At 46.1% G+C, this 27800-nt stretch overlaps 1 protein-coding gene across 3 annotated transcripts; it reads left to right on the top strand.

Annotated features, from left to right (window-relative positions):
- The first annotated feature begins 880 nt into the window (after positions 1-880).
- LOC125462800 (phospholipid phosphatase-related protein type 5-like) lies at positions 881-27113 on the top strand. 3 transcript variants are annotated; one of them, XM_048553192.2, is made up of 8 exons: positions 881-1099; positions 7051-7142; positions 9308-9496; positions 10440-10563; positions 15014-15264; positions 21065-21241; positions 23587-23705; positions 25048-27113. In XM_048553192.2, the coding sequence occupies exons 2-8, from the start codon at positions 7077-7079 to the stop codon at positions 25151-25153; spliced, it is 1032 nt and encodes a 343-aa protein (XP_048409149.1). In that variant the 5' UTR covers positions 881-1099; positions 7051-7076; the 3' UTR covers positions 25154-27113. The 3 variants fall into 3 exon arrangements, with proteins under 3 accessions (XP_048409149.1, XP_048409150.1, XP_048409151.1); XM_048553193.2 differs by having other exon boundaries at positions 23587-23721; XM_048553194.2 differs by lacking the exon at positions 21065-21241.
- Positions 27114-27800: the final 687 nt, after the last annotated feature.

Below are 27800 nucleotides of genomic sequence, written 5' to 3'. Positions count from 1 at the left end.
TGTTTGTTCTTTGTTTTGGTCTCCTAGTCCAAGGAAGGACATTCTTGTTATTGAGGGACTGTGGCCAATCCTCACCATACTGATTCCTGGGATGGCAGGCCTGAAATATGAGGAAAGACTGGATCAATTGGACTTGTACTCACTTGAATTTAGAAGAATGAGTGGGGATCTCATACAAATTCCTGATAGGACTGGACAGGTTAGATGCAGGAAGAATGTTCCTGATGTTGGGGAAGTACGGAATAAGGAGTCACAGCCTAAGAATAAAGGGTAAACCATTCAGAACTGTGATAAGGAAGAGTTTCTTCACTTAGAGAGTTGTGAACCTGTGAAATTCTCTCCCACAGGAAGTTGTTGAGGCAAGTTCATTACATTTATTCAGGATGGAGCTGGATGCAGCCCTTGTGTCTAAACGGATGTGGAGATATGGGGAGAGGGTAGGAATAGGATACCAAGATTTCTTGATCAGCCATGATCGTATTGAATGATGGTGGAGCCTCGAAGGGCCGAATGGCCTACTCCTGCGCCTAATTTCTAAGATGTCTTAACTACTCTATTAGCCTGCCACCGCCGCCCCCCGCCCCCAACGGTCAGTGATCCGAGATCAAGCCTCCTCAGATCCCTCTTTTCATCTGAGCCATTGTCATGCCATTCATTGAATAAACTCTTGTTCCTTCTTCCAAAGTGTCAGTTCACATCCATCAGGGTTAAATTCCATCCACAGATTTTCCCCCACTTGTCGAACCTCTGGTACTTTTAAAAATGTTCAACTCAAACCCACAGATTCAGGCACAGGGTCTATGCAAGGCAGCATTTGCACATGCGGCACAGCTCCTAGCCACTGTGTCTAAATGCAGCGTGTTTTGCGGTTCCTACTCTCTCTCTCTCTCTCAGTCTCTCTCTTGGCAGAGCTGCCATGTTCCGTGCAGTCTGTTCTTGCTCCGGTTTGCAGCCTCTGTGTCGGTTCCCGCGGCTCTGCCGGCATCCCTGCGAGATATCTCCGTCGAAATATACGCAGGAACCCTGTCAACAGAGAGACGACAGGATAAAGAGAGGGGGCGGGGGTTGGAAATAAACAGAAAATGCTCGAGGATTGAAGGTGAGGGTGTTGCCAGTCGGGAACTAATGGGATGGCAGTAACATTTTTTGTTGTTGTTGGTCTTCTGTCGTGAGAGATTTCAACTCCAAACAGGGGAGCTGTCATTGTGCGGTGAAAGCACCGATTTCAATGAATAGTGGGGGAACAGGAACACACTGACAGTTGGAGAGATTCACTGCTTTTATTTTGGATTTTATACTAATTCAGTTTTTTTTAACAGTGGGCGGGCGTTCTCATTCTCTGATCGTGCTCAATTTGCAAGACAATTGCAGTGGTCTCTTTGGTGGGGAATACAATGATTCAGACTGTCTCTGCCTCACACACATGCAAAGATAACAGAAAGACTCTTACTGGGAACAGCAGGGTCAGTTTGAGAGTGGGGAGTAAGGCTGAGAGATTCCGAACAGTAGTGGTGGGGGATGGGGGGAGGTTGTTGGTGGAAGGTGGATGAAGACAGTCAGGGAAGGGGATGGGATTGTAGAGAAAGCACGGCAACCACACCCAAAAAGAGATTCTGCAGCAGAGATGGAGGTGGGGGAAGGGGATTTAAAGGAGGGTATTTGAAAGCATCACTATGCCGCTCCCCTGCTACACAGACAGTCAGGGATCATTCACAAAAACGCAGGAGAGAAATCAGAGCAGGTATAGCCCTTTGACAGTGCTCCTCCATTCAATCTCATCATGGGTTGACCAACTCCCTTCTTCCGACTCCACCCAATATCCTTTGTTCCCGTTCACCCCCAGAACTGTATCTAACTCCTTATGGAGTCATCCACCAAAGATGAGACCCTTCAGGCCAATGATTCAGTGCCAACCCATTGATATGTATCCTACTTTCAAGCACTTGGCCCAGAGCCTGGAATGTTATGATATTTTCAAGTGCACATCAAAGCACTTCCTAATGAAAACATTCAGTGTTTCGGCCTCAATTGCTTTCTGTGTTAGAGAATTCCACGGGCTCCCCGTTCCCTCTGTGAAGGTATTTCTCCTCTCTCAGTCCTAATTCATTTTGTTAGACTGTGACCTCCTGGTTCTAGACCCCTCCCCCCCCCGAGACTTTGGGCACATCCTTGATGCATTAACCCTCATTAGTCCTGTTAGAATTCTGTAGATTTCTATGAGATTCCCCCTCATTCATCTCCACTCCAGTGAATTTAGTCCTAAACAATCCAGTGTCTCTTCATACATCAGTCCTCCCATCTCAGGAATCAGTCTGGGAAACTTTTGCTGCACTCCCTCAATCACCAGAACATTCTTCCTCAGATAAGGAGACCAAAGCTGTGCACACAATACTGCAGGTGACGTTTTAGTAAGGTCCTGTACAATTGCAACGAGATATCCCTGCTCCTGTTTTGGAATCCTCTTGCTATGAAGGCCAACATACCACTTGCCTTCTTCACTGCCTGTTGCTCCTACAATGCTGACTTTCAGCAACTGGGATACAAGGGACACACAGGACTTTTTATTTTAATATAGAATCCCTACAGTATGGAAACAGGCCCTTCGGTTCAACAAGTCCACACCGACCCTCGGAACATCCCACCCAGACCCATCCCCTTGTAAACCCCCTAATCTACACATCCCTGAACACTACAGCTAATTTTCCATGGCCAATCTACCTAATCTGTACATTTTCGGACTGTGGGAGGAAACCGGAGCGCCCAGAGGAAACCCACACAAACTCAGGGAGAATATGCAAACTCCACACAGACAGTTGCCCGAGGGTGGGATCAAACCCGGGTGGCAGCAGTGCCATTTGTTGCACCTCCCCCATCTCCCAGTCTGTCTCCATCTGGATAATAACGTGCCTTTCCTTTTTTGCTGCCAAGAAGAATAACCCTGCATTCTATTACATCTGCCATAATTTGGTTTGCTCAGTTGACTGGAAGGCCGGTTTATAATACAGAGTGACACCAACAGTGTCGGACTGATTCCTGAAACAGCTCAGGTTACCATGAAGAGTACGGCTTACCACACTCACCCACCATGTTGACTGAGGCATGGTGACCCTCAAATTAAACCACCTGAGAATGAAGCAGCAGCCCAATGGGACAAAGTCAACTTTACATTTAATTGCAATGCAGACTGCAGCTATGGGACTGGTTGTAACTGGAACACAGACTGTAAATGTGGAACTGACTTTAATTGTAGCATAGACTGCAACAGTGTGACAGGCTGTAACTATCACAGACTGTTGCAGTGAGACTGGCTGTAACTGTATCACAGACTGTGACTGTGGGACTGGCTGTAACTATCACAGACTGTTGCAGTGAGACTGGCTGTAACTGTATCACAGACTGTGACTGTGGGACTGGCTGTAACTATCACAGACTGTTGCAGTGAGACTGGCTGTAACTGTATCACAGACTGTGACTGTGGGACTGGCTGTAACTATCACAGACTGTTGCATTGAAACTGGCTGCAACTGTATCACAGACTGTGACTGTGGGACTGGCTGTAACTGTATCACAAACTGTTACAGTGGGACTGGCTGTAATTGTATCACAGACTGTGACTGTGGGACTGGCTGTAACTATCACAGACTGTTGCAGTGAGACTGGCTGTAACTGTATCACAGACTGTGACTGTGGGACTGGCTGTAACTATCACAGACTGTTGCATTGAAACTGGCTGCAACTGTATCACAGACTGTGACTGTGGGACTGGCTGTAACTGTATCACAAACTGTTACAGTGGGACTGGCTGTAATTGTATCACAGACTGTGACTGTGGGACTGGCTGTCATTGTTGCACGAACTGTGTCCGTGGATTAATGTGGTGCCACCATTTAAGAAAAGTGGTAAGGGAAAGGTATAGACTGGTGAGCCTAACATCAGCAGTGGACATGTTATCTGAGGGGATCCTGGGAGACAGAATTTACATGTATCCAAATACAAAAAAAAGCAAGGACTGAATAGGGATAGTCAACATGTCTTTGCGCATGGGAAATCATGTCTCACTAACTTGATTGAGTTTTTTGAAGAAGTGAAGATGAGAATTGCTGAAGGCAGAGCAGTGGACATTATATGGACTTCAATAAGGTGTTCAACAAGGTTAAATCAGATGGAATACAGGGAGTACTAGCCATTTGGATACAAAATTGGCTTGAATATAGGAGATAGAGAGTGCTGGTGGAGGATTGTTTTTCAGACTGGAGGCCTGTGACCAGCAGTGCACTGCAAGGATCAATACTGGGTCCACTGCTTTTTGTCATTTATATAAATGATTTGGATGTGAATATAGGAAACATGGTTAGCAAGTTTGCAGATGACACCAAAATTGGTGGTGTGGTGGACAGCAAAGACTGTTATCTCAGAGTACAGTGTGCCTTTGAGCAGACGGGCTGAGGAGTGGCAGATGGAGTTTAATCTAGATAAAACTGAGGTGCTACATTTTGGTAGGGCAAATCAGGGCAGGACTTATACACTTAATAATATGGTCATGGGGAGTGTTGCTGAACAAAGAGACCTTGGGTGTTCATAGTTCCTTGCGAGTGGAGTCGCAGTTGGACAGGGTAATAAAGAAGGGTCTGATGAAGGTCTCGGCCCAAAACGTCAGCTTTTGTGCTCCTAAGATGCTGCTTGGCCTGCTGTGCTCATCCAGCTCCACACTTTGTTATCTCGGATTCTCCAGTATCTGCAGTTCCCATTATCTCTGTAATAAAGAAGGTGTTTGGTATGCTTCCTTTATGAGTCAGTGCATTGAGTATAGAAGTTGGGAGGTCAAGTTATGCTTGTACAGGACATTGGTTCAGCCACTTTTGTAACACTTCATTCATTTCTGATTTATCTGCTATAAGAAAGATGTTGTGAAATTTGAAAAGATTCAGAATAATATTTACAAGAATGTTGTCAGAGTTAGAGGGAGAGGCTGAACAGGGTTGGGGTTATTTTCCCTGAACTGTCAAATGCTGAGGGGTGACCTCTGGAGGTTTTTGAAATCATGAGGGGCAGGGATAGAGTGAATAGCTAAAGCCTTTTTCACAGGGTAGGGGGAATCCAAAACTGGAGAGAATAGGTTTAAGGTGAGAGGGAAAGATTTAAAAGGGTTTGAGGAGCAATAGGTGGTGCATGTATAGAATGAGCTGGCAGAGGAAGCGATGGAGGCTGGTACAACTACAGCATTTAAAAGGCCTTTGGATGAGTATATAAATAGGAAGGGTGTGGAGGGATATGGGCCAAATGCTGGCAACTGGGACTAGATTAATTTAGGATATCTGGCTGGCATGGATGGGTTGGACTGAAGGGTCCGTGTTGTGCTAAGATTCTATGTATCACAGACTGTGAACGTGGAATTGGCTGTCATTATAGCACAGACTGTATCAGTGGGACTGGCTGTAATTTAGCTCAGATTGTTACTCTGGAATGAGCTGTAACTGTGCAACTGACTCACTGTAACACAAACTGTGACTGTAACACTGGCTGCAACTATGAGACTGACTACTAATATAACACTGACTGTAACTGTGGGACTGGCGGCAATTGTAGCATTGACTGCATCTGTGGGACTGACTGTCACTGTAACATAAGCTGTAACACTGGCTATCACTGTAACACTATTGACAACTGGAACACTGGCTGATAATTGTGGGATTATCTGCTACCGAAACACTGGCTGCCAGTGCAACACTGGCTGATTGTAACACAAACTGTCACTGTAACACCAGGGTAATTGTTAACCATGCACTGGATCATGCTAGATAACAAAGTGTGAAGCTGGATGAACACAGCAGGTCAAGCAGCATCCCAGGAGCAGAAAAGCTGACGTTTCGGGCCTAGAGTGTTCATCAGAAAAGGGGGATGGGGAGAGGATTCTGAAATAAATAGGGAGAGAGGGGGAGGCGGACTGATGATGGATAGAGGAGAAGATAGGTGGAGAGGGGAGTATAGGTGCGGAGGTAGGGAGGGGATAGGTCAGTCCGGGGAGGACGGACAGGTCAAGGGGGCAGGATGAGGTTAGTAGGTGGGAAATGGAGGTTTGGCTTGAGTTGGGAGGAGGGGATAGGTGAGAGGAGGAACAGGTTAGGGAGGCTGGGACGAGCTGGGCTGGTTTTGGGATGCAGTGGGGGGAGGGGAGATTTTGAAGCTGATGAAATCCACATTGATACCGTTGGGCTGCAGGGTTCCCGAGCGGAATATGAGTTGCTGTTCCTGCAACCTACGGGTGGCATCAATGTGGCACTGCAGGAGGCCCAGGATGGCCATGTCGTCCAAGGAAAGGGAGGGGGAGTTGAAATGGTTTGTGACTGGGAGGTGCAGTTGTTTACTGCGAACCGAGCGTAGGTGTTCTGCAAAGCGGTCCCCAAGCCTCCGCTTGGTTTCCCCAATGTAGAGGAAGCCACACCGTGTACAGCTGATGTAGTATACCACATTGGTAGATGTGCAGTTGAACATCTGCTTGATGTGGAAAGTCATCTTGGGGCCTGGGAGGAGGGTGAGGGAGGTGGTGTGGGGACAGATGTAGCACTTCCTGCGGTTGCAGGGGAAAGTGCTGGGTGTGGTGGGGTTGGAGGGGAGTGTGGAGCGGACAAGAGAGTCGCGGAGAGAGTGGTCTCTCCAGAAGGCAGACAAAGGTGGGGTGGGAAAAATGTCTTGGGTGGTGGGGTCGGATTGTAAATGGCGGAAGTGTCGGAGGATGATGTGTTGTACCCGGAGGTTGGTAGGGTGATATGTGAGGACTCGGGGGATTCTCTTGGGGCGGTTGTTGGGGTGTGAGGGATGAGGTGCAGGAAATGCGGGAGACATGGTCGAGGTCGTTCTCGACCACTGCTGGGGGGATGTTGTGGCCCTTGAAGAATGAGGACATCTGGGATGTGCAGGTGTGGAATCCCTCATCCTGGGAGCAGATGCGGCGGAGGCGAAGGAATTGGGAATAGAGGATCATGTGGGGATCATGCGTGCCCAGTTTCCAGAGTGTGCATTGATCAGGAATCTGTTTGCATTCACTTCCAGGCCAGGAGGAGCCTGTCATACTGATAATGCCTCGAGAAGAGAGTGACGTGCGACGGAATGACTCGATCATCCCATGTTTCATCTGTGTTGAGGTGCGTTTGATAAAGAAAATGAACCGCCCTGAGCTCTGGGTGGATTTCAATCAGATGCAGAAGTCCTTGCACTCTGTAGCTCCCTTGAAGTGAGACTGGACCTGTTAAGATTATATTCACTGGAGTTAAGAAGAATGAGAGGGGAGTCTCAGAGAAACTTATCAAATTTTAACAGGGACATAGAACATAGAAAAGCACAGTATGATGTTGTGCCAAATTTGACACCAAATTAGACAAATCCCTTCTCCCTGCCCTTGGTCCAAATCCTTCTATTTCTTGCATATTCATGTGCTTATCAAAAAGTTGCTTAAAAGACCCTATTGTATCTGCCTTCACCACCACCCCTGGCAGCACATTCCAGACTCCTAGTACTCTCTGTGTAAAATCTTGCCCCTCACATCTCCTTCGAACTTACTCCCTCTCACCTCAAATGCATCCTCCCAAGATTAAGACATTTAAACTCTGCGAAAAACATTCTGACGTTTAACCTTATCTGTGCATCTCATAATTTTATTGACTTCTATCGAGTTTCCCCTCAACCTCGACTGCTCCAGAGAAAATAATCTGAGTTTTTCTAGCCTCTCCTCATAATTCATACCCTCTAATCCATGCAGCATCCTGGAAAACCTCTTCTGCACCCTCTTCGAAACCTCCACATCCTTCCTGAAATGTGACCAGAATTGAACGCAATACTGTAAATGGCCAAACCAAAGTCTTATAAAGCTGCACCATGACATCCTGACTCATGCACTCAGTTCCCTGACTAATAAAGGCCAGCATGCCATATGCCTTCTTTACCACCCTATCCACTTACATGGCCACTTTCAGGGAGCTATGGACTTGATCCCCAAGATCCCTCTGTATATCAATGCTGTTCAGGGTCCTGTTATTAACTGTATACTTTTCCTTCACATTTGATCTCCCAAAGTGCAGCACCTCACACTTGCCCAGATTAAATTCCATCTGCCATTTCTCTGCCCATATCTGCAATTGATCTATATGCCACTGAATCCTTTGAAAACCTCCTGTACTATCCACGATTCCACTGATCTCCACTGGACTAGATATGGTAAACACAGGAAGGATTACCAGCGGCAAGCCCAGAACCAGGGGAGCACAGTCTAAGGATATGAGGTAGGAATGAGATGAGGTAAAATGTTTTTCTCCAGAGAGTGGGGAGCCTGTGGAATTCTCTGTCACAGGAAGGGCAGCATAGTGGCTCAGTGGCTCATTGGTTAGCACTGCTACCTCACAGTGCCAGGGACCTGGATTCGATTCCGCCATTGGGCGACTGTCTGTGTGGAGTTTGCACATTCTCCCCATGTCAGTTTGGGTTTCCTGCAGGCGCTGTGGCTTCCTCCCACAGTCCAAAGGTGTGCCAATTAGGTGGATTGGCCATGCTAAATTGCCTGTAGTGTTTAGGGGCTGTATAGATTAGGTGGGTTATAGGCAGATGTGTCTGGGTGAGATGGTTTGAGGGTTGGTGTGGACTTGTTGAGCCAAAGGACCTTTTTCCACACCATAATGTTTCTATGATAATCTAAAGTGGTTGGGGCAGAAAAATTGAATGTTTTCAAGAGGAGTTGAATATAGTTCTAAAGGCAACAGGGATCAAAAGGGGACAGGGGACTGATTTGTACAATCTACTACAATCAGCTTTAATGTTGGTAGCTTCGAAGGACCTAATGGCCTAATTATACCCTTATTTTCTATGTTTCTGTGTTTCTTTCTTTCTGCTAAAACAGTCGATCCTGCGATAAGGAGACCAGATCTGTAAAAATGTTGATGGATTTCTCTGAGATTCCCCCCTTATTCTTCAAAACTCCATGAATATAATCCTAACTGATCCAATCTCTCTTCATACGTCAGTCCTGCCATCCCAGGAATTTGTCTGGGAAATGTGTGTTGTGCTTCCTCAATTGCCAGAGCATCCTTCCTCAGATAAGGAGACCAAAACCGCATACACAATATTCCAGACTCTGGTCTCACCTGTAAGGCTGCAGAACAACATCCTCCTGCTATATTTGAATCTTCTGGAGATGAAGGCTAACATCCCATTTGCTTCTTCACCACCTGCTGCCCCTACATTGCAGTGACAGGACACGCGTGTCTTGCTGTACTTTCTGCAATGTCTGATAACTCTCAGCCTGTTCTTTTATTTGCAGTTGGTGATTATGGTCGGGACAGTCTTGCTCACCTACTACCTGGAATTCACAGACATCTTCTCAGTCCATCGTCAAGGTTTCTTCTGTTTTGACAGCACCTACACAAAACCGTATCCAGGACCAGAGGAAACCAGCCTGCTACCCCCAGTCTTGCTCCAGTCCCTGGCCTCTGCTGTCCCCATGACAACAGTAAGGATAACTTCCATTAGTTACAGCTCCTCTCTACTTACCTGGCCAAGCACTGCCTGGTCCTGGGAGGGAGGTGGGGGCCACACATCCTGGTCCTTGACCATGAAAGGGACGGAGTCACCAGTCTTGGTCCTCGCAGGGAGGGAGGCACGTATTCTGCTTTTCAGAAGAAGGGAGTCACAAATCTAGGTCTTTGGAGGGAAAGTATCACAGATCCTGATCATTAGAGGGAGGGCATCACTATCATGGTTGTGGAAAGGAGGATGTCACTTATCCTGGTCTGAGGAGGGAGGGGTTCACACATCTTGGTCATCAGCTCAGGTGGGAGTCACTATCCTATCCTCTAAATGCGAGTCATTAATCCTGCTCCTTGGAGGGAGGGAGTCATTAATCCTTTTGGAGAGAGGGAGTTACAGATTCTGCTTTTCTGAGGGAGAAAGTAACAGATTGTGGCCTTCAGAGGCGGGAGTCACAAACCTCGTTGTAAGCAGGGTGTCGGATATCCTCCTTCTTGGAGGAGGGGGGGGTCACAGTTCCTGATCCTGAGGAAGGAGGGAGTCACATATTCTGAGGCCGATATTGATCTCATTAAACGGTCTGCTGTGTGTCTCTATGTGTGTCTGTGTGTGCGTTTATGTGTCTGAGTATATGTGTGAGTGTTGGGGTGTGAGTGTATGTGTGTGTCTGTATATGTCTGTGTGTCTATATGTGTGGGTATGTGTATCTGTCTGTGTGTATATATAGATGTGTAAGAGTGGACCTCAGCAATATTGGCCGGTGTGCTGATTGATCAGATTTTACCATGATAAATTCTGTCTCGAAACATAGTCCACTGAGTTCGGAAAGTGCTGAAAGAGCACTCACCAGACTGGCAAATGCTTTGAAAGTCGCTTCATTGATTTGGAAGTAAATCCCAGCACCCTTTGTTTTTCTTCCTTTCCAGATTGCTTTCGGCGAGTTAGCGGCGTTTGTCTTTCAGGCAGAGTTAGTTCGTGAGGAGAGAACGATTGTGACCGCAGACTGCTGCTCCCTCAATCCGCTGCTTCGCAGAGTCGTCAGGTTTTTGGGTCTGTCCAGTTTCCCTGGGATTGAGAAACATATGGTTGAATGACAGAGCAGACTGTATGTGCCAAATGGACTCATTCTGCTCCAACGTCTTATGGTCTTATGGGGATGAGGATTGGATGGGCGCCGTACCTAGCCTGGGGCAAGGGTTGAGGCTAGAACTGAGACTTGGGCTGGACTTTGGGATGAAGCTAGAACTGCGACAGGGACCGGAACTGGGGCTGGGGAATAAGGCTGGAAATAAGGCTGGGTCTGGGACTGGGATGTGGATAATGTGGGACTGAAACTGAGACTTGGACTGGGGCTGGAGTGAGGACTGCGACTGGGATACAGCTTACAGCTGGAACCGGATCTGCACCTGGAGTTGGGGCTGGGGATGGAGCTGGGCCTGTGCATGGCAATCAGTGACAGTGGAGCTCCACAACTATTCATCTTACATATTAATGATCTTGACAAAGGAACTAACAGCATATTGTTCCTAAGTTTACAGATGGCACAAAGGTAGGTTTCAAGGACATGTAATGTTGAGGCAGCTGATGAAAGGCTTGGAGAGCGGACAAGAAGTGGCAAATGGAACACATGTGAGAAAGTGTAATATTATGCACTTTGGTGGGAGGAAAATAGGTAAAATAGACTATTTTCTAAATGGGGATAGGCTTTTGAAGCACACAAGAACTTGGGAGTCCTAGTTCAGGATTCTGTTGAGGTTAACATGCAGGTTCAGTTAATGGTTAGGAAGGCAAATGCAATGTTAACATTCTTTTCAAGAGGGTTAGAATATAGGAGCAGCAATATATTACTGAGACGGTATAAAGCTCTAGTCTGACTGCATTTGAAATATTGTGATATAGTTTTTGGGCCCCATATCTTGTGAAGGATGGGCTGACATGGGAGGGATTGCACAGAGTTAGGGGGCTGGAATTCAATCTGTGGCTGAAGATAGGAATGCGGCTGGGCGTGGGTTGGGCTTGACAGACAGGGTCTGGGATTGGGAGTTGGGCTGGGACTGAGACGAAGTATGGGGATGGAGATGTGACAGGGTCTGGGTCTGGCATGGGGAAAGGAGAGGGGCAGGATCTGGTGCTAGGACAACGACTGGAGCTGGGGCTGGAGCTGTGACTGATCCTGTGGTTGGGAATGGAGCTGGAGCTGAAGCTGGAGCTAGGACTTACACTGGGATTGGGGCTGGGTCTGGAGCTGGAGTGGGACAGACACTGGGATTGGGAATGGGGCTGCAGATGGGACTTTCACTTGGATTGGGAATAGAGCTGGAGTTTGAGGATGGACTTTGGCTCAGACAAGATCCTAGTCTAGTGTTGGGACTGGGGCTGAGTCACAGTGTTGGGCTGGGTCCAGAGCAGGGCTGAGACAGGGACTGATCCTGAGCTGATCACACACACAAACTCATGCTGTCACACATTATTCCACACACACACACACGATACCAAACAAACATTATCCCACCCACACCCACTCACTCACACAATGCCACGCTACCCCACACACACTCACTCTTACAATCCCAGACAAACACTCATTCACATTACCTCACACATACACTCACACACAGAGACAACACACACACACATTCTCTCTGTCTTGCACACAAGCTTTCACTGGGCTGGGTTTCAGGCAGTGTCTGAGGCTGGGGCTAGAACTAGAAAGGGATGGTGCAAGTGCTGGGTTGGGGGCTGATGTAGGGGCACAGGCAGAGATAGGATCAGGAGTTGAGATGGGATTAGGACTGAAACTGGGTCTGGTTTGGGATTAGAACTGGGATTAGAGCAAGGTTTGGAGGTGGAGCTGGTACGAGGGTTGAAAATGTGCCTGGGACTGGGACAGGGACTCACTCTGTGATTGGGAATGCGCCTGGCGCTGGGATTGAGTCTGGGATTAAGGCTAAGGATGGGCTGAGGATAAAACTGAGGTTGGAATATAGACTCGTCCACACACATGGATTTGCACTCACACACTCATTCCTTGTCCCACATACACACTCACGCTGTCTCACATACACTTACTCTATCCTGCACCCCTGCGCGCGCGCGCACACACACACGTACACACTCAAACTATCCCACTCATGCTTGCACTCGTACAATCCCACACACACTCATTCACACTGCCCTATGCACACACTCACTAAGACTATCTCACACATGCACTTACACAATCCCAAATACTCACACATAATGCCATATAAGACACTCACTCACACTGCCCCATAGACACACTCTCTCACACTACCTCACACACATTCACATACTACCCTCCCCTCACACACTCACACTACCACACACACACACACACACACATACACACACACACACACACACACACACACACACACACACACACACACACACACTCATGCTATCCCATGTATTCATTCATTCATTCACAATCTCAAGCAGGTAAACACACAAACCGTCACACATTCGCACTTCCCCATGCACACACTTACACTCACACTCTCCCCTACATTCACTCCCACACTCACTCCCACTCGTGCTCATTCCCAACTTCTTCTCTCAAAGGGGAGTGAACCTGTGGAATTCTTTACCACTGAAGCCAGTTGAAGCTGGGTCCTGAATTACATTCTCGGCTGACATGGACAGATTTTTAATTAGGAAGGGAATCTAGGTGTTACAGTAAAAAGGCAGGAAAGTGGAGCTGATGATCAGGTCAGCCAAGATTTCATTGAATGGTGGAGCAGACCCAATGGGCTACCTCTTCTCTGATGTCTCATAACATTACTGGCCTTCTCCTGATGGAGTCATCCAAAAAAGGACTGTCTCGTGAGAGAATTTTGAATGAGGGTATGTAATTCAGTCTTTAGCACTGCTGCCTCATTGCACCAGGCACCCAGTTTCAATTCCACCCTCAGGCAACCGACTGTTGCACATAGAGGGTTTTCCCTCAATATAGCCAAAAGACCTTTAGGATTGGTGCATCTGAAAATAAATCCTGCACTCAGTGGAGACTTTCAGTGGGAGGACATGAGGATTAGAAACCAGAATAGACCATTCAAGACCTCAAGCCTGTGTCTCCATTCCATGGGTTTCAAGCTATGTGTCCTCCCTCCTCTTTAAATACTTCCATCAATCTAGCCACCACACCTCTTTGCAGTAGAGAATTCCAGATATTTCCTCGCCTCTGGGAGAAGAAATTGTTTTGTATCTCTGACTTAAATGAGTGTTTCCCCTTATCATAAAATTGCTGCAATGTGGAAGCAGACCTATAATGTTCCCATCAAGCCTCCAAAGAATCCTAGCGTCACACCCAGATCCTTACCCTTTCCTTGTAACCTTCCATTTCCCATGGCTAATTCACCTAGTCTGCATATGCTTGGACACTATTTACCATAGCCAATCCAGCTAACGTGTACATCATTAGCCTGTGGAAAGAAACCAAAGCACCTGGTTGAAACTCATGCAGACAAGGGCAGAACATGTGAGAATGTTCTCCAGTAGGAGTTGGATATAAGTCTCAAAAAATTGGTGCACAGAGAGATCTGGGTGTTCAGGTCCATTGTACCCTGAAGGTGGCAACGCAGGTCGATAGAGTGGTCAAGAAGGCATACGGCATGCTTTCATTCATCAGATGGGGCATTGAGTACAAGAGTTGGCAGGTCATGTTACAGTTGTATAGGACTTTGGTTCGACCATATTTGGAACACTGCGTACAGTTCTGCTCGCCACGTTACCAAAAGAACATGGATGTTCTGGAGAGGGTGCAGAGAAGATTCACCAGAATGTTGCCTGGTATAGAGGGCACTAGCTATGAAGAGAGGTTGAGTAGATTAGAATTACTTACAGTAGAAAGACACAGATTGAGGGGGGACCTGATTGAGGTCTACAAAATCATGAGGGGTACAAACAGGATGGATAGCAAGAAGCTTTTTTCCCAGAGTGGGGGACTCAATTACTAGGGGTCACGATTTTAAGGTGAGGGGGAAAAGTTTAAGAGAGATATGCGTGGAAAGTTCTTTATGCAGAGGGTGGTGGGTGCCTGGAATGCGTTGCCAGCGGAAGTTGTAGAGGTGGGCACGATAGTGTCATTTAAGATGTATCTAGACCGAAACATGAACGGGCAGGGAGCAGAGGGATACAGATCCTTGGAAAATAGGCAACAGGTTTAGATAGAGTCTTGGAGGGCCGAAGGGCCTGTTCCTGTGCTGTAATTTTCTTTGTTCTTAGGGCTGAAGGGATTGTAGGGACAGGGAAGAGGGGGTTGGAATGGGACCAGGAGACTGAGTTGCATGATAAAATCAAATGGGCAGGGCAGGAGTCAAGAGTTGAATTGCCTCCTCCTACTGTGCTTTCTCTCTAACTGCAGCATATGGGTAAGTGAGTGGGTAACACGGAAAAGTGAACGGTAGAATAGAGAGCCAGTGCAGAAGGGTGGCGGGTGGAAAGTGAAGTCTCACGCCATGCCTTGTCCTCCTCGCAGGTGTCTATGCATTCGGCCTGTGTACCACTGACATCTTCGTGAACGCTGGGCAAGTGGTGACAGGCAGCCCCGCGCCGCACTTCATGACGGTGTGCCAGCCGAACTATACTGCCCTGGGTTGCCAGCTCTCCACTCAATTCATCAGCTCGGAGAACGCCTGCACGGGGAGCCCAGGCGTCGTGTCCAGTGCAAGGCGTGCCTTCCCTTGCAAAGACTCTGCCCTCACAATGTATGCAGCGGTGTACACTGTGGTAAGACCCTTTTGTGGTGCCGGTTACCAAACTATTCTGATCCCTTTCTCTTTACCGTCAGCTGAGTCTGCCATGGCACCATTTCTTCCCACCTAACCTACCTATGTTCAGCACCTCTCTCACCCACTCAACCCCCACCCCACACCCCCATTACCCCCGAGGCCAAATGTCAGATATTTCCAGGGGCACAATTGAACCCAGTGTCATGTTGGATTGAGGGAGTTCAGGCCCAACCACTGCCTCAATACAGAATGGTATTCAGACCCAAACAAGTGAGACCTGAGTGGGAAGAAGTCAAAAGGTGCACATATATTGTAGTGTAGAGAGGAACCAACATATGCGTGGCACTGAGGGACCTGGGAGATCTTTCACAAGAAATGCAAAATGTCAGCATACGAATACAGCAGTAGTTAACAAGGCAACAGGATCCCTATCTGCTCCAGAGATGTGTCAAAATATCTCTGAACAGGCTGATTCAATGAATAAATAAGTTTTTAAAAAACTAAAAAGAAAGCATACCCAAGAGGGCTCTGTTGTGGTAAAGTATTATTACACACTTATGGACCAGGAGTCCCAGGCCCATTTCCCACCACCTCCAGAGATGTGTAATAATATCTCTGAACAGGTTGAATAGAAAAATAGGTTAAAGAGGGCAACTAGAATATTGACCTTTATTCTGAGAGACTTGGAATTTCAAAAGTGGAAAGTCTTGTAACAGCACAGGGTGATAGTGACGTGGCAACCGGAGCTTCTGTGTACAGTTTGTGTCCCCACATTTTAAGAAAGGGTTTATTGGCATCGGAAGCTGTTTGAAAAAGGCTTGTTCCTGGTTTGAACAACACGTTAGCTTTTCGTTTGTTCCATTTGTTGTCGGTAAAATATTACCAAGTGCGATTCTACAGTGAGTCAGACACAGCTTTATTAACAAAACCTTTTGGGAGGAGCAGGGACCTCAAGGGGCCTCACCAAACTTCTCAGCTATTACAGATGATTTCAGAGCTGTTACTCGCTACCGTTCCCCCCTCAAGCCATGTACACAGTTCTTTAATCTGTTCCCAGCGTCATGCAAAGCAGGTGACGGTTAGCACTTCAATTGTTGTCGGGACAGGATTTGTTGTTTCAGCGGATGTTTCATCTTGGTTGTGTAAAGTTCTATCTAAAGGTCCTTTGTGTTGTTGATCTCTTTACTTTCTCCTTCAGTAAGTTAATGTCTTTAAAAGGTAATGTCTTTACTTCTTCCTTCGGCAAATCGCTTTACTTATCCCTTCAGTAACTCTTGCACAGTTTAGGAGAATGAGTGGTGATCTTATGGAAACTGACAACACCTGGGCCAGGGATCACGATAGTGTAGATGTTGAGGAAATATTTGCCCCGGGTGGAGGAGTCTCAAAAGAGAGGACAATGTTTCAAGACTCGTAAATCAGAGACACAAAGGAATTTCTTCTTCCCCAAAAGGGGAGTGAAAGCCCAGACTTTCAACCCCCCCAGTGTTCAGTGGTTAGCACTGCTTCCTCACAGCACCAGGGACCCGGGTTTGACTCGGGTGACCGTCTGTGAGGAGTTGGCACATTCTGTCCGGTGTCTGCTTGGGTTTCCTCCGGGTGCTCCAGTTTCCTCCCATAGTCCAACGATGTGCAGGCTAGGTGGATTGGCCATGCTAAGTTGCCCATAGTATTCTGGGATCCTTACGTTGGGTGGGTTAGACATGGCAAATGCAGGGGTAGGGAATTGGGTCAGTGTTGGATGCTTTTCAGAGGGGCGGTATGGACGTGTTGGGCCAAATGGCCTATTCCACACTGTAGGGATTCTATGATTCTGTGAACCCCAGATAGTTGTGGAGGCTAGATCAAAGAACAAAGAACAAACAAAAAAGAAAATTACAGCACAGGAACAGGCCCTTCAGCCCACCAAGCCTGTGCTGATTGAGATCCTCTGTCTATCCTGTCATCTATTTTCTAAGGGTTTGTGTCCATTTGCTCCCTGCCCATCCATGTACCTGTCCAAATATATCTTAAAAGACGCTCACGTGTCTGCGTCTACCACCTCCGCTGGCAACGCATTCCAGGCACCCACCGCCCTCTGTGTAAAGAACTTGCCACGCATATCTCCCTTAAACTTTCCTCCTCTCACTTTGAACTCATGACCCCTAGTAATTGAGTCCCCCACTCTGGGAAAAAGCTTCTTGCTATCCACCCTGTCTATACCCCTCATGATTTTGTAGACCTCAATCAGGTCCCCCCTCAATCTCTGTCTTTCTAATGAAAATAATCCTCATCTACTCAACCTCTCTTCATAGCTAGCACCCTCCATACCAGGCAATATCCTGGTGAACCTCCTCTGCACCCTCTCCATAGCATCCACATCCTTTTGGTAATGTGGCGACCAGAACTGTACACAGTACTCCAAATGTGGCCCAACCAAAGTCGTATACAACTGCAACATGACCTGCCAACTCTTGTACTCAATACCCCGTCCAATGAAGGAAAGCATGCCATATGCCTTCTTGACCACCCTATTGACCTGCGTTGCCACCTTCAGGGAACAATGGACTTGAACACCCAGATCTCTCTGTTCATCAATTTTCCCTAGGACTTTTCCATTTACTGTATAGTTCGCCCTTGAATTTGATCTTCCAAAATGCATCACCTCACATTTGCGCGGATTGAACTCCATCTGCCATTTATCTGCCCAACACTTCAATCTATCTGTATTCTGCTGTAATCCCTGACAGTCCCTTTGACTATCTGCTACTCCACCTATCCTAGTGTCATCTGCAAACTTGCTGATCAGACCACCTACACGTTCCTCCAGATCATTTACATATGTCACAAGCAACAGTGGTCCCAGCACAGATCCCTGTGGAACACCACTGGTCACAGGTCTCCAATTTGAGAAACTCCCTTCTACTACTACTGTCTGTCTCCTGTTGCCTAGCCCATTTTTTTTATCCATCTAGCTAGCATACCCTGGACCCCATGTGACTTCACTTTCTCCATCAGCCTGCTATGGGGAACCTTATCAAATGCCTTACTGAAGTCCATGTATATGACATCTACAGCCTTTCCCTTATCAATCAACTTTGTCACATCCTCAAAGAATTCTATTAAGTTGTTAAGACATGACCTTCCCTGCACAAAACCATGTTGCCTATCACTGATAAGCCCATTTTCTTCCAAATGGGAATAGATCCTACCCCTCATGAAAGTATTGGAAGAGGAGCAAGATAGGCTCTTGAACAATCAAGTAAGCTGTGGGCAGACATGTAAAAGAGTCGAGGCCTGGGGTGTATCAGCTGTTGATCTTCTTGAAGGCAAGGTGGATTGAATGGCCTACTCCAATTCCTCGTTTGATGATCAGAGCAGGGTCTGAGCCAAAGTTCCTGACTACATCTGACAGGGGCCATACAAAGAGTGCTCAGGATCACAATGCACACTGAAAGAGAAAGGGTGGGGCTCGGAGGGTGGGGACGGAGCACAGGAAATTCAGGGATGGATAATAAACACTGGCCAACACAGGGGCAAGTTCATCTCATGAAATAATCTCTTTTTCTTAACAATAACAGTGGCATGTGTGCTTGCTTTCTGTGGCAGAAAATTCCGTATGCTTATCACTGTTTGGGTGAAGATTTTCAAGTCATAGAGTCTTACAGCATGGAATAAGGCCCTATGCCCCAACTCATCTGCACTGATCAGGTTTCTCAAACTGAACTACCTGTAGCCCCCTCATCCTTCGTTTGGCCCGTGTCCCTCGAAACCTTTCCTGCCCATGTGCCTGTCCAAGTATCTTTTAAATGTTGTAACTGCACTCACCTCTACATGTTCCTCTGGCAGCTCAGCTATGAACCACCCTCTGTGTGAAAAAGTGGCCCCTCGGGTCACTTCTAAATCTTTCCCTTCTCATCTAAACCTACTCCCCATAGTTTTGGACTCCCTTATACTGGGGGAAAGGCCTTTGTTATTCACTTTATCTATGTCCCACGTGATTTTATAAACCTTTATACAGTCACCCCTCACCCCTATGTTCCGGAAGAATGTTGCAGCCTATTAAGTTCGGGTAAAAGCTCGGCACAACATCGTGGGCTGAAGGGCCTCTACTGTGCTGTGCTGTTCTATGTTCTATGTTCTATCCAGCCTCTCCTTCTAACTCAAATCTTCCAGCCTTGGTAACATCACTGTAAATTGTTTTTGCACTACATTTCTCCTCATCTCAGCCTCACCCCGTTTCCTTAGCCTGTGACCCCTGATTCTGGGCTCCCCTTGCAGACATTAGGAATGTCCATCCTGTTGTGGTCGGTTGGCTCACTGAGCTGGTTCGGTGCTTTTCCACAGACGTATCATTACCCTGCTGGATAACATCATCAGTGCAGCCGCCGATGAAGCACCGTTGTATTTTCCTGCCTGTTATTTAAACTCTGGAGCCCACTGAGCTGGATTGCCCCATTTCTGGCTTTCCTTCACAATGGAGTGTATATGGGGTCGAGCACTATGTGTTTATTGATAAATTTCCTGGAATACCAGTTCTCTAGGAATTCCCATGCTTGTCTCGGCTTCGCTTGTCCCAGGATCCTGGTGTTGTCTCAATCAGATTGTTGGGGTTCTCCTCACCCATGAGGGTAGAGATGAGTGAGTATTGGTTGTGTCTTTTTGGAGCCAGTTGCTATCCTTGTTGTTCATTTCCTTCCTGTTTGTCACAGTCTCTGCAGGGAACCTTGTGTATGACATTGGTCCTGTCTATACTGAGTAGTGGGTCTTTGGTTCGGGTGAGCAGTTAACGAAGAGTTGATGTGAGTTTTTGTGCTACTCTGGCGCCCAGTGGCCCTAGGAGTCTTGTGGTCAGTTCAGATGTATTCCTGATGTAAAGTAGCGTGATGAGTGTGTCGGGAGTGTAGTATCTTCCTGGTGTCGTTCGTTTGATAGGCATCTTCTGACCCAGTTTTTCAGGTATGCATTGCCTTTGAAAACCTGCAAGAGATACTCTTCTTCTTTTTGGCCTAGATCTGTACTGCTGCACTGTGCTGTTGCCCTTTTAAATAATGTTCTCACGCAACATTTCTAGCCACATGGATAAGGAGAACCACCAATTCGATTGGGACAACACCATGATCCTGGGACAAGCAAAGCAGAGACAAGCCCAGGAATTCCTAAAAGCCTGGTAATTCAAGAAGAAAGTCATCAATAAACACATCTAGCTCAACTCCATATACACTCCATTGCAAAGGAAAACTGGAAATGTGGTAATCCAGCTCAAAGGACATCAGAGTTCAAATAACAGGCAGCCAAACACAACGGCATTTCATTGGAGCCTGCACTGATAATGTTACCCAGCAGGGCAATGAGGAACAACGAACCAGCTCAGCAAGCCAAACAACCACAACATCCACAACCCGAGCTACAAATCTGCTTTAAAATCTGAGACCCCTACCGATGAAGCATGGTAAAATTGGCATGATAATGACCTTCCTATGTTTACCATGTCAAATCTTGGTGGAATTTTGTAGGCTTCTATGAGAATCCGCCACAATTCTTTGAAACCACCTCTTCCTGTGTTGGCGTCCGTTTGGAAAACCTTTGAGGAATTCTCTGCCACAGAATGTGGTTGAAAGCCAAAACATTGACTCTTTCTCAGGAAGGAGGTAAAGATCATTCATGGTACTAAAGGAATCGGAATGGCGGAAATGGTACTGAGCACAAAGATAGGCCATTATCTCATTGAGAGGCCTGGTTAACTTATTTTGATATTTCTTCATGTCCAATCCCTTTCTCTTGCCTTTAACATGAAATGTGCATGTTTATTTTCCTAGATGTATGTCACAATTATGTTCCAAGCCAAGGGTACACGTCTAACCAAGCCCATGCTCTGTCTCACAATCCTATGCCTGACCTTTTTAACCGGAGTGGTGCGCGTGTCGGAGTTTCGGAGCCACTGGTCCGACGTCCTGGTGGGATTCCTCACCGGTGGGGCAGTGGCAGTGTTTCTGGTGAGTGGCAGGCTGTGGAATTCCAGCCAGGATGTGTCTTGGAAGACCCAGGGCCTGAAGCCAAAATTGACCGACCACTGACCTGACTGATGCTGATTTAATTTGATTTGTTATTATCACATGTATCAAAATACTGTGAAAAGTATTGTTTTACTTGCTATCCAGACAAATCAAACCTTACATCAGTACATCAGGGAAACAGAACAGAATGTAGAATATAATGTTACAACCACAGAGAATGTACAGGGAAAGGTAAACTGTAATATATGAGAGAAGTCCATTCATAAGTTGGATAGCAGCGGGGAATAAGCTGTTCTTGAATCTGTTGATACGTGTTTTTAAACTTTTATATCTTCTGCCCAGTAAAAGAGATTGGAAGGAAGTATAATGGGAAGGAAGGATCTTTGATTCTGCTGATTGCTTTCCTGAGGCAGTGGGAAGTACAGATGGAGTCAGTGGAAGGAAAGCTGGCTTTTGTGATTGTCTGGGCTGCATTCACTGCTTTCCATAATTCCTTACAGCTTGAGCAGAGCAGTTGACATACCAAGCTGTGATGCATTCGAACAGAATGCCATCTGAAAAAAATTGGTGAGGTTCATTGTAGACATGCAGACTTTCCTCAGTCTCCTGAAGAAGAGGCATTGGTTTATGGACCAGGATAGATTGTTGGTGATATTTACTCCTTGGAACCTGAAGCTCTTCACCATCTTCACCTCAGCACCATTGATACACACAGGGGCATGTCTTCCACTCCACTTCCTGAGGTCAACAATCAGCTCCATTGGTTTCTGATATTGAGGGACAGATGGTTGTCTTGACAGCACTAAGCTGCCTATCTCTTTTCTGTAACTCTGTCTCATTGCTTGAGATCCGACCCATTAGATTCCCTCATGATCAGCTCCCTGAAATTCCATGCGAGCTCAGACCAGGTCTTTTGAGCCGTTACCAGTTGTACAACAAATCACAGAATTGTCACAGGACAGAAGGAGGCCCATCGTGCCTGCACCCCAGTTCTAGCCCCCTAGTGCCCAACTGTTTGCTTTCTCCCTGTTTCCTTGCACACCGTTTCTATAGAAATACCCATCCAATATCCCTCTCCAATGTCGTAATTGAACCTGCCTCCACCACATTTCCAGGAAGGGCATTCCACAATCTAAAACACTCACTAGGTAAAAATGGTTTTTCTGACATTGTCCTTGCTTCTTTTGCACACCACTTTTATACTATCCCCTCTCATTCTTGTTCCTTTCACAAACAGGATTAGCTTCTACCCATTGACTCTGTTTAGGCTGCTCATGATTTTGACAAACATCTCTCAGCTCTCTCCCTCTCAGCCTTCTTCTCTCCAAGAAGGACAGTCCCAGCTTCTTCAATCTATACCCAGAACTGAAATTCTCATTCCTGGACCCATTCTTCTAAATTGCTTCTGCATTCTCTCCAATGTGTTCACATCTTTCCTATAATGTGTTGCCCACACATGTACACAGGACTCCATCTGAGATCTAACAAGTTTCTTGTGTGAGTTCAACATCACCTCCTGCTCTTGTACTCTATGTCCCTGTTAATTAAGCTGAGGACACCGTCTGCCTTATTAACTGGTCTGTCCATTCATCCCGCTTCCTTCAATAATCTATGTACATTGACACCCTCTGTTCTTGCAGCCTCCTTCCAATTCTATCCGCAATTTTGTACTGTCATTCAGCACATTCAAGGCTGAGATAGACCTTTTTATCATCTGTAAAGGGATCATGGGTTATGGAGGTAAATTAAATCAGGAAAGTGGAACGAAGGACAAGCAGATCAGCTAGGATCTCATTGAATGGTGAGTAGACTTGATGGGCTGAATGGCCTACTTCTTATTTCTTCACTGAAGACAGTGGTTGGTCTGTGGAAATCTCAGCTACAAAAGGCCAAGTCACTGAGTGTATTCAAGAATGAGATCAGTAAGGATCTGAATATTAAAGTCGTTGAGGGGTTTGTCGGGGGAAGGCAAGAATATAGCATTGAGCTAAAAGGCATGATCAGATTGAAGGACAGAGCAGGCAAGAAGGTTTTCCAGCAATACGTTGGTCACCCTCTTCAGCAGCGTGCAGTATAAAAAGGGACAGAATCCCACTCAGTGTGGTAGGAATTGTTTGCTGTTGAATGTTTAAAGACATTAGTGGTATGAAATTGGTACCAGCAATTTTCCAGTGACAGGGAGAGCTGTAAGTTCTATTTTCTTTTCTGTACCACAAGAGAGCCCTTGAGTCTTGTTTTTATTTATTTCCTTTTGTGAACGGGCCCAGTAATATCTTTTGTTGAGAAACTGTAAGTTTTAAGGCTGTTCCAACAATCTCTTGCAGGTGTGCTGTGTTCTGCATAACTTTAAAAGCCTGAATTCATCCCAGGAGAATCCAAGGAACGTGCGGGAACCGGTCTGTGTGAAGCTCGCACTCCCGTGTGTGGAGAGTCCACTTGAAAAGTTAAGTGTCATTCAGGTAAGAGGTCGGGCAAGACCCAAAAGACAAAAGGCAGGCAGGGGGCGCGGTCAACTTTGCCCGATCTCACTCTGAGTATGTGGATGAAAAACACAGGCAGGGAATTCACGCTCAAATCTTCTGAAAGAGAGAACTGGCCTGTAGCAGCAATCAAACATTATTTATTGACTGTTAGACAGTCATCAGATTAACTGCCATCAAACGTTAAGAATTTTGGAATGCAATTACCTTTCCAGCTACAACTGTCAAGTTTCATCATCTTAAGCGGTGACTCACTTGCAAATGCATGATAATATAACGTGAAATGATATGAGGTTGTACACTTTGTGAGCAAAAACTTGCAGGGGGGATTATTACCTGAAAGGCAATAGTTTGGGAAAGTTGGGGGTGAGGTGCAATGAGACCTGGGTGTCCCTCAGACATCAGTCACTGAAAGTCAACATTACAGGAGCAGCAAACAGTGATGACCTTTATCGGGAGAGGATTTGAGTGCAGAAGCGGGGAAGTCTCACTGCAGTTGGACAAGGTGAGGCCATTCCCTGGAGTATTGTGTGCAGTTTTGGTGTCCGTACCTGAGGAAGGATGTTCTCGTGATGGTGGAAGTGCAATAATGATTTACCAGACTGTATGGCAGGTCTGCCATATGAAGATTGGGAGGATTATGTTCACTGCAATTTAGAAGAGTGAGGGGGTTATCTCATATATATTAGTGAAATTTTAACAGGCAAATGCATCACCTCGCATTTGTCTGGATTGAACTCCATCTGCCAATTCTCTGCCCAAGTCTCCAATCTATCCATATTCTGCTGCATTCCCCGACAGTCCCCTTCACTATCTGCTACTCCACCAGTTCTGGTTCTGGTTTCCAATTAAACCAGGAGAGCTGATCTAATTGATGGGGAAGTGATGACCTCATGGTATTATCCCTGGATTTTTCAATCCAGAAACTCAGCCAATATCCAAGGGATCTGGGTTTGAATCCGCTATGGCAGATGGTGGAATTTGAATCAAAGTGAATTGAATTGAAGAAAAGATCTAGAATTAAGGGCCTAATGATGACCTTGAAACATTTTTATTTGTTGGAGAAAAGCCCATCAGGATTCCTTTAGGGATAGGAACTGCCATCCTTCCCTGGTGTGGCCTGCATGAGACTCCAGACCCACAGAAATGTGGTTTACACTTTGCTGCCACTGGGCAATCAGGGATGGGCAATAAATGCTGGTCTACCAGAGACACCGATGTCCTGTGAATGAATATGAAGCAAAAAGCAGAATGTTTTCAGCCTCAGTTCTTTTATGTAATGGAGCTCCTCCGTCTCTTTTTCAGAATCGCTCAGTTGCATTCTCAGAAGGTACGTGACCGAACTTCTGGCATCTTCCCGTCCACACCGGATGTCCTGATCGCCACTCAGTCTGTGATGAGCGAAGTCTGAGCGACAGACCAATCAGCAGGGCTGCATGGAGTGTGTTTTGCATGGTTTCCCTTCGTACAGCAGCAGTCTCATCGTTTTAGAATGGAGTCTTGTGATTGTCAACTTTGTAGGAATGTTTGCCTGGAATATTATCTGTCTATTTTTCTGGTTGGTTTTCAAACTCCCCATTTTTGGAAATTCAATGTTGGCAGCTCATCCACGGGGCAGTTGCTAACCCCAGTACAAACAGCTGGTGCACGTGTTTATGTGTCAGACATCACTGGAGTTAAAAACCAATAGAGTTTTATATAAAATCATGAGGGGCATGGAAAGGGTGAATAGCCAAGTTATTTTTCACAATGTAGGGGAGTCCAAAACTTGAGAGTACAGGTTTAAGGTAGCAGGGGAAAGATTTAAAAGGGTCCTGAGGAGCAACGTTTTCACACAGAGGGTGGTGCATGTATGGAATGAGCAGCCAGAGGAAGTGCTGGAGGCTTTTACAGTTTCAACATTTATAAGGCGCATGGATGAGTTTACAAATCAGAACGGTGTAGAGGAATATGGGCTAAATGCTAGCAAATAGAACTAGATCAAGTGAGGATGTCTGGTTGGCATGGATGAGTTGGACTGAAGAGTCTGCTTCTGTGATGTACAACTCTGGGGATCTGGGTTCGATTCCCTTCCTGGCAGATGATGGAATTTGATTTCAATTTTAAAAAAAATTCTGGAATTAAAAGTCTAACGATGACCATGAATTGATTGTCAGGGTCAAAAACCCCTATGGTTCAATCATGTCCTTTAGGAATGGAAACTGCCATCCTTACCTGGTCCGGCCTACTTGTGACTCCAGAGCCACAACAATATTGACAATGAACACTGGCCTAGCCAGCAATGCCCACATTCCATACATGAATTTTAAAAAAAGCATGATCCCGAGTGGCACAACTCCAAATAAAATTAACTGCAGCTTCTGGGTTCAGAAATTGTGTAACATCAGGATAACAGAAAGCAAGGTTCTGAGGAGAACGTGTATGATGTGGGGCAGTGCGGGATCACAGTGAGACTTAATGTTTTCACCTCAACCGCTTTCTGTGTCAGCGAATTCCACAAGCTCCCTACCCTCCTGGTGAAGACATTTCTCCTCATCTCAGTCCTACCCCATATCATAGACTGTGATCCCCCTGGTTCAGGCCTCCCCCCAGTAATCAGAAACATCCTTCCTGTGTTTACCTTGTCTCATCCAGTTAGAATGATGGGTTTCTGTGAGATGGCTCCCTCATTCTTCAAAGCGCCAGTAAATATAATCCTCACCAATCAAGCCTCTCATCATACTTCAATCCTGCCATCCCAGGGATCAGTGCACTCCCTCAATCGTCAGAACATCCTTCCTCAGAGAATTATCAAATCAGCCTTGGATTGTATTGAATGATGGAGCAGACCAGACGGTTAAAAACACCTACTTCTGCTCTGATGGTCTTATCCAGCTTTGGGCTGCAGATTAGAGACTGTCACATCAGGCACAGAGCCCACAATATTGGTTTAATTTTGTTTTTTTCTAACTGTTTGTACGTTAGCTTTTGGAAATGAATCCTTTGCACAAGCTGCCTCCTGATGGCAACAGTTCACAGCCTCACCAGCAGGAATGCACTCAAGGGCCACATTTTCCAACCTGGGTTTTTATGTGCTCTTGTGGTTTTAAATATCTTTGTTAATCAGTAAAGCTGCGAGGAATTTCGGAGAAGGGCAAAATCGTTTGTCCCGAAAAACAGGCCGATTGAGCCGAGTTGGCGAATCATGGCAGTGTATTAGATTGTGAGCTGTTGTGACCACTGTACAAAATAACTGAACAGGATAGGGCTTGTGGAAAAATGTCATTCAGAAGTGATTGTCAGCTCCAAATTCTTCCAGTTTTGGTGTGATCATCGCTAAGTCCTGTTCGGCTGATGATGTTTAATTAAATGTGAGTAAAACTATTTTTTTTGGAAAGTAATCTTGGTGTGTGGATGGATCACATTTTGGAAGATGTTAATTCTGTTGATGTTTGCACAGAGGTTATTTTGGATTGTATTCCACACATCAATATCTCTGTTGTGATGTTTCCTCCCTGACCTTATCAGAGCCAATCTGAATCACACTTCAAAGCTACACTCCTGCATATTCCCAATCATCTATTATCCCCTTGATCATCAAGACTCTACCTCCCTCTGCCTTAAAAATACTTAAATATTCTGCATTGGCTCCATTTTGAGGATGGGAATTCCGAAGTCTCACAGGTGTCCAAGAAAAATAACTATTTCCTCATCTCTGCTGTAAATGTGCGTGCCATCATTTTTTTAAATGCTGTCACCGCTAGTTCTAGATTCTCTTGACAAGAGGAAACATCCTTTCCATATCAATCCAGTCATATCCCCTCAGGATCACATATATTTCAATTTACTTGCCTCTGACTGTTCCAAACTCTTGAGAATACAGACACAGCCCTGTCTAGCTTTTCATCAAAAGGCCACCCACTCGTTCTAGGTCTTACTGCAGGTCTGAACTGTTTCCAGTGTATTAACATATTTCTGTAAGTATGGGAACCAGTACCGTACACAGTACTCCAGATGCAGTCATGCCACTGCCCTTTATAATTGATCCATGACCTCCTTACACTTGCTTTTACATGTGG

Source organism: Stegostoma tigrinum, chromosome 21 (assembly GCF_030684315.1).
Source record: "Stegostoma tigrinum isolate sSteTig4 chromosome 21, sSteTig4.hap1, whole genome shotgun sequence".
NCBI lineage: Eukaryota > Metazoa > Chordata > Chondrichthyes > Orectolobiformes > Stegostomatidae > Stegostoma > Stegostoma tigrinum.
This window is presented reverse-complemented; position numbering and strand designations above follow the sequence as displayed.

Coding starts and splice junctions, on each gene's coding strand:
- LOC125462800 (XM_048553192.2), top strand. CDS start 7,077: ATGCCTCGAGAAGAGAGTGACGTGCGACGGAATGACTCGATCATCCCA. Junction 15,265..21,064: donor ATGCAGCGGTGTACACTGTG/GTAAGACCCTTT, acceptor TTATTTTCCTAG/ATGTATGTCACAATTATGTT. Junction 23,706..25,047: donor GTGGAGAGTCCACTTGAAAA/GTTAAGTGTCAT, acceptor TCTCTTTTTCAG/AATCGCTCAGTTGCATTCTC.